The sequence below is a fragment of the Perna viridis genome, chromosome 1 (assembly GCF_037379345.1).
Source record: "Perna viridis isolate PV_CMFRI_1.1 ecotype Kerala chromosome 1, ASM3737934v1, whole genome shotgun sequence".
In the NCBI taxonomy this organism is placed as follows: Eukaryota; Metazoa; Mollusca; class Bivalvia; order Mytilida; family Mytilidae; genus Perna; species Perna viridis.
The window spans coordinates 72283105-72295114 of NC_142445.1; the positions used below are offsets into that span (position 1 = coordinate 72283105).

At 33.6% G+C, this 12010-nt stretch overlaps 1 protein-coding gene across 9 annotated transcripts in view; it reads right to left on the reverse strand.

Moving 5' to 3' along the window:
* Positions 1–2243: 2243 nt before the first annotated feature.
* Positions 2244–12010, reverse strand: part of LOC148630274 (uncharacterized) — a 38208-nt gene continuing 28441 nt past the window's right edge. For all 9 annotated transcript variants that reach the window (XM_088564589.1, XM_088564587.1, XM_088564585.1 and 6 more), the window contains 3 exons: positions 9029–10487; positions 5742–7040; positions 2244–5583 (listed from right to left, as the gene is read on the reverse strand). In XM_088564589.1, the coding sequence (XP_088420715.1) occupies positions 5573–5583; positions 5742–7040; positions 9029–10487 (2769 nt within the window). In that variant the 3' untranslated portion in view covers positions 2244–5572. The remainder of the gene's footprint in view (positions 5584–5741; positions 7041–9028; positions 10488–12010) is intronic.

The window sequence follows — 12010 nt, forward strand, 5'->3', positions numbered from 1 at the left end:
AATTTGGTTCAAATTGGTCAAGTAGTGTCAGAGGAGAAGATTTTTGAAAGAAATAACATTAAAAATAGCTAAAAACGTCGAAAAAGGCAATAACTCCCACATGGCTTCACAGATTAAAATGAAAATTTGACCACAGATGGGTTTTAACATGTTGAACACTTTAACCAAGTCAGAATTTGGCTAAACCTATCCGTTTTCGAGATATATGCGAAAAACTACTGTCGGACTACTATGTTCTATTTTTAGTAACGGCGGCCATGATTTTCGACAGACCAAAAATCCCCACATCAGTTCTATACACGATACCCCAAGGAACATTCATACCAAGTTTGGTTCGAATTGGTCAAGTAATGTCAGAGGAGAAGATTTTTGAAAGAAATAACATTAAAAATAGCAAAAAAAAAAAGCCGAAAAAGGGCAATAACTCCCATATGGCTTCACAGATTAAAATGAAAATTTGACCACAGATAGATATTATCATCTTGAACATTTTAACCAAGTCAGAATTTGGCTAAACCTATCCGTTTTCGAGATATATGCGAAAAACTACTGTCTGACCACTATGTTCTATTTTTAGTAACGGCAGCCATGTTTTTCGACAGATCAAAAATCCCCATACCAGTTTTATGCACGATATCCCAATGAACATTCAAGTTTGGTTATTATTGGTCCAGTAGTTTCAAAGGAGAAGAGTTTTGAAAAATTGGTTACAACGACGATGGACGCAAAGTGATGGCAATAGCTCACATGGTCTATGGCCAGGTGAGCTAAAAAGGAGTATCACATTGCCCCTTTTTAGAAATCTCTTCATGGTGCGCTCCAAATGCACGAGGATTATCGTTATTTCATGTTTGCATAGCAATGTGTTCTTTATTTCTGTTTGTGAGAATCCTTTTGCATAGTCAACTTTTATAAGGGCCTCGGTATACATTATATATTCTTTGGTCGCGTGAATTAAAAAAATCAAACTCTAAACCGTTTACATAATGCATCATAAATATGAAATAAGATGTATGAAGTCGGAACTTTTGTTTTCAACTCTCGGTCGTTAACGGAAATTCAGATTGCCCGTAATATCATGGGAACTGGGATCAAATGTAATTTGAGTTACTTCCATTTCAAGATATTGGCATATTTTCCTTAATGTTCACGTGTTTGCATAATTCACTATAATTAAAGATCTATTTACGGGTTGGCTTTTTGTAAAATAGCAAATAGAATGGGATTCAGTATAATCAAAATAAGCAGGGATAGTTTCCTTAACTTAACTGTATGATCATTTAAATAATGGCAAAAAATTTAACAAGAAGTTGTCTAACAATTTTGACTCAAGAAGACTTAGGTATGACTTATCATAAGGATCATTTCAGCCATTGAACGTTTCTATCTATTATAGTTTTCAAGATATTGGCTTATAACTGTAAAAAAAAGTAATTTTTCATCTTTCAAGGGCAATAATTCTTCCAATCTGTCGTTTGACAACTTTGACCCCTGGAGTATATGTAGGCCTTATAATAAGGATCATTTCAGCAATTGAAAGAATTTGACTAAACCAAACGGTTTGGAGATAAAATATGCAAAAATGCCCCCCCCCCCAAAAAAAAAAGCTACTGTCTGCCTATGTTCTATTTTTTAGCAATGGCAGATGTGTTTCTTGACGGATCAAAAATCACCACTGCAGTTCCATGCAGGATACCCTAAGGATCATTAATACCAATTTTCGTTAAAATCGGTCAAGTAGTGTCAGAGGAGAAGATTTTTGAAAGAAATAGCATTAAAAATAGCCAAAAAAAAAAAAAAAAAAAAAAAAAAAAAAAAAAAAAAAAAAAAACACATTGAAAAAGGGCAATAACTCAACATGGCTAAACAGATTAAAATGAAAATTTGATCTCAGACAGATCTCATAATGCTGAACACTTTTTCCCGTGTCAGAATTTGACTAAATCTAACGGTTTTGGTGATATATGTGAAAAACTGCTGTCTGACACTCTGACACCTATGTTCTATTCTCAGTAACGGCGCCTTGTTTTGGACAGATAAAAAATCTAAACATAACTTTTGTGCAAGATACCATAAGGAACATCTGTGCAAAATTTCATATAATTCTGCTCAGTAGTTTTAGAGGAGATTTAAAAAAAATTGTTAACGGAGATCAACGACGAGGGACGACGACGACAGACGTCGAGTGAATGGCAATAGCTCACAGTCTGTTGCAAGGTGAGCTAAAAAACCAACAATGTCAATGAAATTAAAGCCTTTATTAATATATTCAAATTTTAGAAAAGGCTCTTTGTGATTTTCTGGACAGTCAATTTTTCGGAAGTTTAAAATAACTGTACGCAATACACATTCCTCCAATTCTTATTTGTACATAGCGAGTACACCAGCCGAAACCTAAAATATCTCGCTTACATGTACACCATTATCTGGAATTTAAACTGTTTGATTTAGAATTAAAAGTTCAAGAAAAAGTTTCTACAAGTTTATTGATGAATGAGATCTGAATGAACTTGTGAAACAGAATTAACTTAAAACAAGTGAAGTATTTACATTGCAGAACTGGAAAAAAAAACAACAAAATCAACAAGCAAGAATACTATTGCAAGCAAAAACTGAAATTTGTTCTGTAACCATGATTACAATGTCACATTAATACATGTACACGAGTAGGAAAAATTTGAACTTCGTCAAAATTCATAGTGGAAAACAACACTATATATTTGGAGACTACAAAACTTTTAACCATGACAGCACTTACTTCATATGACTAATATGTGGAATTATTTTATAAAATATATTATAATTTCCTTCTTAGCATAAAACTTTGAATTTGGAAAAGAGTAAATGACAATTGCATTTAATTTAATCAAATTTGCATTTTTTTTATGTAGTTTTCTTTTTATTTTTATACAAAAACATAAATTTGATTTTTCTCAATAAAATAAACTCTTGCCAGGTTCACAATATTGTATTTTATAACAAAATGATGTTAATGTAATACAATCTGAGATAAACATATAAGTACAAAGTGTTGCATACTATTTTATGATTATTTTTCCAGGTGAATTTTGTTTCTGCTGTTAACATAAAGAAGAACTAAATCAAAGGCAAGTAGCACTATTCCTACGACATATAAATGTGAACTTCAAACTCAATAAAATAATCTGACAGCAATCAGTAAATTCTGTTCCATTTTTCTGCCAATAAAATTTCAAATACCATAGTAAAAATAAAAAAATATATATAAAGCAATTTATAAAAACATGCTAAAATCAAAGAACAAGATGAACTCTCAAAAAACTACAAGTCATGACAATGGAACGAATGTGAAATAGTAAATTGAAATCTAGTTCACTTAAATGATTCAATTTGTTACCAATCCTATAAATCAAGGCTTTTTTTGGTAGTAGACAGGATAAGATTCATGTGACCTCTCAATATACATGTATATTGCATGACAATATATGATATCTTGAAATAGGACATCATTTTTAATTGCCTATATCTTCATTATATGAATTTGACCTGTTGATAAACCAAACATACTGCTTCCAATAATTTCAAACTTTTCAAGTTTAATACTGAAGATTTATTCAAACTGTTCCTCCATAATATTTTACTTACAAATCCCATCTTATAATCTATATGCCAATATCTACCCTTTTTTTTAAGGCTTTATCAACTTTCATATTGCTTAAAACAAGAGGCTCCCAGAAGCCTGAATCGCTCACCTTGTTACATGTTGCCTTTCAAGGGCAATACATTTAACAAACTTTGACTCAAGATTTTGGTAGTACTTATAAGGATTGTTTCAGCAAATGATATTTTCTTTCTATCTATCATAGTTTTTTTAGATATTGGCAGAAAACTATAAAAAAAAAAAAAAAAAACAAACAAAACATATTTTTCCACCTTTCAAGAAGTCGTCTGACGTTGATCCCTGGAGACTTTTCTAGGCCTTTTAATAAGGATCGTTAAAGAAATTGAAAGAATTTGGCTAAACCTAATGGTTTTGAAGATATATGTGAAAAAAAGAATTTTGACAAATTGTTAATGATGGACGAGGACAATAACGATGGACGCAAAGTGATGACAATAGCTCACATGGCCTTGAGACAGGTGAGCTAAAAATAAATTCAAATTTTTAAACTAGTGTTACATAAAAAAGGTTAAGGAAATTAAAAAGATATTCGCATCCTATCTACTGTAAAATCCTTGTATGAGGTTAGTCTTACATTACATAAACATATTTTATCTAATGTAAGTTTATTCCAGGTCAAAGCTGATCTTTCTTATGACGAACCCATGTTCAATTGGATTAGCCCAAAGAAGTGAACATATTTACAGAGATTTAAATGATTTAAATAAATGATTTTCACTCGGGCTGTATACTGTTATGAGATGGAATGACAATCCTAGGTCACAAACACACACAGAAGACATCACATCAACTTCTACAAAATCTACACAAGCACTCAAATAAGTTACATTTATCAACCCTAGTACTCATTTCACCGATATATAATTCAACAGGCAGTGATAGTCTGTCTACCTCTGCTGTTTACAGCACCAAATCTTATAATGCAGGGAAATGTAACACTAATGTCCTGTTTGATATGTTAATACTCCAACCATGTATTGGTCAAACTGAAGTCAAAACTATACATCTTAGGGCAATACAAACAAGTGTTGATTATCATATTATTAATAAACTCAACTGTAGATTCTATCAAAGTGATACTGATTCCTGATTCTAGGTAAAAAATAAATAACACTTGAGAGTAAATGACAACCAACTGATTACAAAGCTAACCCACAATGCCACTATAAAAAAGCAGTCCAAATATAACGATAATAATCACAATACAAGAAGAAATCTATCAAGACTCATCAAAATACATTCATATGGTCTGATTACAATAAAAACAAAATTGCCATTTTCTCGTCGTTATTGTACACATAGCACTTGATAATAAAATTTTTTATTTGAATAAAAGAAACAAAGAATGAATATCAAAATATGAAAAAAAAACAACTCAATTTTTAGAACATTGTAAATATTACCTAGCTTTTATCTTCTGAATTCTATTACGTCATCTATAAAACTATTATTAAAACAATTAAAATTCATTAAAAAATAAATTGATTTGATGTTACTGGCCTGATTTATAAGGCTACAATGATTACTGGCCTGATAGTAAGGCTTAGGATTTATCATACAATATTACAAACATTCTATCTTAGCTGGTCTAGGAAAATATCTATTCAAGGTTACATTTAGATCATACCAAGGTGGCAAAAAGAAAGATTTTTTTATACAAATAAATACAAGAGGAAATGTTTATTAGTGCATTTACACTGTAGCTGAGCCAAGATTAAATAGACATATAATTAGATGGAATTGCTATGAAGTAACCTTAAATAGACTTTTTCACTTATATCTAACATATTTTCTATTATTTTAGGTCATTCACTCTCAAACAATATGGAGATGAATTTGGCACAACTCAGGCGACAGAAAGACTGTTGTCTGTGACCTTGACACCAATGATCCGTTACTATGGAAACGGTATCAGTGCCAGCCTGAAATACCAGAAAACAACAGTTTGTACAAATTCTAGAACCATACATAACAAATTTGAAATTATTTCATGAGCAACTTTAATAAGTTCCTGATCAAGACATTGAACATAACTTGTGAAAATTAAATGTACTATTTACAAATATAAAGTTTTATTTACCTTGAGGAGAATTAAACCTAGGTCGTACATTAGCAACACTGTATCTAGCAACTGGTTGAAATCGACCACCATCACCCATAGCAGATGGAGGTTGGTTTTGATGGTATTTAGATGGAGACGGATAGTCTGGTTGTTTATATGGTCGATGATGGTGACGTGGTCCCTCAGATCGTGGACGAACTGTGATTGGTGGATGGTTTACAAACATAGATCTTGGGTTATTCCCAGATGGACTGTGTCCTGGAGATTTATGTCCAGCTGTATTGGGTGATAAGTTTGGAGGAGGTTTAGTCATGTCTGGAACATTAAATCTTGGAGACTGTGACTGTTTGTTAAATCCATTCATCCCTAACAAAGAATGTGGGGGTGGTGGAGGGTGATGAAGTTGTTCAGCAATAGCTTTCTGTCCAGCAGGATTTGATGGTGGCCTAATACCAGTATTTTGAGGTTGTGAAAAGGATAGAAGCACAACATTATTTGATATTGTGGAACCAGGCATTATAGGTACAGCTGATTGAAATGATGTATTAGCTCCTGACATAAGAACCATTCCACCACCATTTAAATGTGTATTGCTGTTCACCAAACAATAATTAGTGGTATTCTGAGTGTTTCCAGCAGTGGGAGTTGCCAGGAGAGGACCACTAGATGGAGTAGCCAACAAAGGGCCATTCTGTTGTTGGTTGCCAACCATATTAGGCTGTTGATTTGTAATCATGTTCTGTTGTTGATTTACCATTATACTAGATTGTTGATTTGTTAACATGTTCTGGTGTTGATTGACAACCATTCCTGGAGCCAATAGTGACACTGCTGATGGTTGTTGGTATGGTGATCCTGTATTCTGTTGATTGTTAATTTGGCCTATATGTTGATATCCAACAGTATTTACATTGTTGAGTATTGGTGTATAGTTAGATAAGATAACTGAAGACTTATTATTGCTTACACTTGACAACACTGGTTTAGATTTGCCACGTTTTCTGCTGAAAGAGCTACTACTAGATGAAGAACTAGAAGATCTACTACGACTTGTACTACTATAACTTCGACTTCGGCTACGAGAGCTACATCTTGAACAGCTTGAGGATCGACTTGAACTAGAGTCAGAACTGAATGATCTACTTCTACGAGATTTTCTACCCCGTGGAGGAGAACCAGGAGGAGTTTTAGGTCCAGATGATTTACTGATTGGAGGAGTCCCACCCAGTTCTGATGAAGCTAGTGCCACTAATGCATCAAATCTGTCAAATTTATCAGGCGACTTCCACAAGTCTTTATTGTAGCCATTAGGAACACCTGAAAAAAAAAAATAAAACGTTGCAGACATTTTTTAAAGGCCTAAGAACAGAAAAAAGTTAATAGTTTGTGTTACTTATATAAATTTATATACTTGAAATATAATATCATTTAACTAAAAATAATCTTCAACAAACATGCTGGTGAACATTTTTTTATTAAATGAATGTAGTAGATTTGTGATTCTGTGAAAGTATTATTGTTGTGGGTACCAAATTCGTGGTTTTCATGGATTTAGTAGACCATGAAATTTGGTTTTGAACGAAAAGGAAATTTCCCATTGGTTTGTATGAATGACTATGTCAGCCCCACAAATTCAAGAATCTGCAAACTGATAATTTCTCTTAACCAACGACGAAAATTGATACCCATGAATATAAGTACTTTCATAGTATGAGTTATCATGTAAAAATAATATGGTATTCTGAACAACATATAGCTGGATATGTATTTTACAATTTGCTCTATAAAGTATTTTTTTCTAATTATAGCAGTCTTATATCCATGCCTTCAAATTTTATGAAATGTATGCAATTATCTACTAAAATTAAGTGACCAATCACTTTTCTAACCTTGTGAAAGTTGAGAAAAAGTACCCACTATACTACAGCATTTATAGTAATCTTAAACATTCTGCAACATTGTTCTTAAATTGTTTTTCCATATAAGGCAATATACAATAAATTGCTTTGAAAGGTGCAGCTTGAAACAACTGTATAAGTTCTAACCTCAAACAGTTTGGAAATGTTTAGACATACCATTCAAGCTTGATACAGCTTTGAATTTTGATTGTTATAAGAAATTTGACCAGTTTCAATTTGAACATTAAAGTGGCCCCTTTTTAGCCCCTCCTTCCTAAATGATTCACATCAAAAGTTACTCCAAACCTTCCTATAGAGGGTATGGTACAACTTCAATCCCCTTTACTAAATTTGTCATCTAGAAATCATGAAAATGCTTTGTTTCTGGTTTCTTTCTGGTCCCTAATTCCTAAAAGGATCAAGTCACAATTCTAAAACTGATCCCAGTCTTCTATTGATGGTATTGCATCTTGTGATTCAATTTCAAAAATTACTTTACTTATAGTCAAGTTAATGACTGGGTATCAAGATAATGTCCCTTTCTGACCCTGTATACTTTATGGTTCAAGACTTAACCCAAAAATCAATCCGTCTAATATTTGTGGTATAGAATTTTGTTGAAAATTTTTGAAAAATATGATAGAAATTTATTTGCTTTTAATTGAATTAAATAGTAGTTATTTTTTTTTGTCCTCAAATTCAAAAACAGTTGGGGCCATCACAACCAAAATTATTACAAACCTACCTTTTCAAGTTTAAAACCTTGTTGTAAAAATTTTAGAAAGGTTAACCAACTTTAATTCAAATTAGTAAGGACCACAACAATGCCATACATTTATGAAACTTTTTTTTTTGCAGTGGTAAGAAAATCCTACAAAATACATGTAGTGTGAATGGTTTTGTTATTTCTTTCAAACAAAACAGAATTATGACAGTTTTTTTGTCAGGACAAAAGTATTATAACATGCCCCACAAGATCTTATGTTCTGTCAAGATATTCAAAACTGATCTATTTATAGCAGCAATGTCACAGTCAATTGATGTAACCTTAGAAATGGGAGATATTTCTAGTATGAATTCAGTAGATAAAGAAAAATACCAGGCATAACAATAAAAAAATGTTAGTAGCTATTAAATGCTTCCACCTTTCAACATATTCTCATTTGATATGTGTAAAAAAAATTTTGAACCAGAGAAAAAGTGTTTATAAAGGAATGTGCTCATTCTTTCAAATAGCAAATACTGAATATATTGTGTAGTTTGTTAACTCAGAAAATGGAGCAGACAACCCACTACTTTAACAAATTGGAAAAGGTTAGTGCAAAAATAAATAAAGTTTAGGATAGGAAGCTTACTACAATGACTATACACTACATACCAACGACATCAATCCTCAATGCAACTTACTTTTGTTGCTTGGTGTACAGTCAGGAAGACCCACAGGACGAGTGGCTATACTCATTAGTGATGGGATAGAACTAGCAGTTGTTTGTTGATTGTGTTGAAATTGAGGGCCATGAGGATTTGCATTTATTGGCTGGTATGGCATCTTTCTCTTCTCATTGTTCTGTACAGAATCAGTTCTTTTTCTCTTTAGTTTCTGGTTATCAGTTGTAGGCTGTGCCACATACACTTTAGTTACATATGACGTTGGCTGTTGTTGGCCAGAAGTAACCTTACTCTGGGCTTTTGACATCTGTAATAAAGCTTCTGCTAACATCTTATCACTCTGAGAACTACTGACTGACTGTGTAACCCCCTTTCCTCCCTGAAATACCAACTGTGGTTTATGATTATTACGACCCATTTCAGATTTGACAACATTTTCTACAAATGTATTAACAGACATATTAGAATGTTTAGATGTCATGGGATACAGTATAATATTGGTTGGCTTGGCTTGATTCAATTTAAGTTGTGGTTGTAGTTCATCATTATCAGCAGTATCTGTAGTACTGCCTTGACTACTAGGTCGACTAATTGGTGAATACATTGAGTCCATATCTAGTTTGGATTCAGGTTTACTTGTATTGTTCTTGATTTTTTCTCGCAGTTCATCTTTTGGCAGTTGATCTAATGGAATGCTGATAGGAAGTGAAGGACGGGCATTTACATCCTTAATGGTATTTAAAATTGTTTTATTAGTTCCAGTTGATGGAATGGAATTGTCTTTAACAAAATAAACAATCTTATGCCCATTCAGTGGAACTGGTGAGGGTTTAACTGGTTTAGATTTTGATCCAATATTTGGATTTGGGTTCATTAAAATTTGAACTTTCTTTCGAGCCTCCTCCTGATTTTTCATTTGTTCACCAGTAGCTTGCAGTAAAGACCTAAATGTAGGCATGTTGTTGACTTGAGATGGACCAGTTGATGGACGAAGGTCTTTAACCATTGGTAATGTTTTGTGTGTTGATCTAGCTATAGGTTGAACTGAAGATTTTTCTCTATACTGATTAACAGCACTTATTGGTACATGTGATGCCATATACTGCTGACTACGGGGTATGATTGATCCATTTGGCCTCTCCTGATTGGTTTTCTCCCTTTGAATGGAATGGTTGATTTTTCCTGAGATATGAGTATTAGATGACACCTGAGCATCTGTCCCTGTGTACTGAGCAGATGATAAACCTGGTTTATTTTCATTCCCTGACTTATTAAGTAAAGCTGCCTTAAGGGATTTTGTCTGAGTTTCCTCTTGTTTAATTCTGAAATTTTCCTTTTCTAATTTATTATTTTTTCTTTCTAATTCTGTGACTTCAGCTTCTAGTTCTTTGACTTGATTTATGAGCTTCTTTTTCTGAGTGTATGATGCATTGACTTCCTTCATAATAAGATCTGGTAGAGGTTCATGTATACCATTCTGTGAATTAAAAAGCATTAACATTATCAAATATATTTGGAATTTGTACTGCAGACAGAAAAAATAAATTAGCCAGTTCACTCATGTACTTCTCTTTTGGTAGAATAGAATGAAAACCAATTCCCTTCATTTGGAGTCCCATCACTGCAACCAAAAGTCATGAATGAATGTGATCAAAAACAGCACAATCCTTCCATGAAAACAAGCAAATCATAATAGCATTTGATATGTAGACAAACAGTGGTATACCACTATACCACCACAAATGTATGGTCCTCAATAACATGTACACCAGATGGGACAAAGGAACACCATCTGTTGTTAAATGTGAGACAAACAGCTTACTATAACTATACCAGTCAGGACGGGAACACCATCTGATGTTGAATGTGAGACAAACACAAATTCAAACAGCTTACTGTAACTATACCAGTCAGGACAGGGGAACACCATCTTGTGAGACAAACACAAGTTCAAACAGCTTACTGTAACTATACCAGTCAGGACAGGGGAACACCATCTGATCTTAAATGTGAGACAAACACAAGTTCAAACAGCTTACTGTAACTGTACCAGTCAGGACGACAAAGGAACACCATCTGATGTTAAATATGAGACAAACAGCTTACTGTAACTATACCAGTCAGGACAGGGGAACACCATCTGACGTTAAATGTGAGACAAACAGCTTACTGTAACTATACCAGTCAGGACAGGGGAACACCATCTGATGTTAAATGTGAGACAAACAGCTTACTGTAACAACACCAATCAGGACAGGGGAACACCATCTGATATTAAATGTGAGACAAACAGAAGTTCAAACAGCTTACTGTAACTATACCAGTCAGGACAGGGGAACACCATCTGATGTTAAATGTGAGACAAACACAAGTTCAAACAGCTTACTGTAACTATACCAGTCAGGACTGGGGAACACCATCTGATGTTAAATATGAGACAAACAACTTACTGTAACTATACCAGTCAGGACAAAGGAACACCATCTGATGTTAAATGTGACACAAACAGCTTACTGTAACAACACCAATCAGGACAGGGGAACACCATCTGATATTAAATGTGAGACAAACAGAAGTTCAAACAGCTTACTGTAACTATACCAGTCAGGACAAGGGAACACCATCTGATGTTAAATGTGAGACAAACACAAGTTCAAACAGCTTACTGTAACTATACCAGTCAGGACTGGGGAACACCATCTGATGTTAAATATGAGACAAACAACTTACTGTAACTATACCAGTCAGGACAAAGGAACACCATCTGATGTTAAATGTGACACAAACAGCTTACTGTAACAACACCAATCAGGACAGCGGAACACCATCTGATATTAAATGTGAGACAAACAGAAGTTCAAACAGCTTACTGTAACTATACCAGTCAGGACAAGGGAACACCATCTGATGTTAAATGTGAGACAAACACAAGTTCAAACAGCTTACTGTAACTATACCAGTCAGGACTGGGGAACACCATCTGATGTTAAATATGAGACA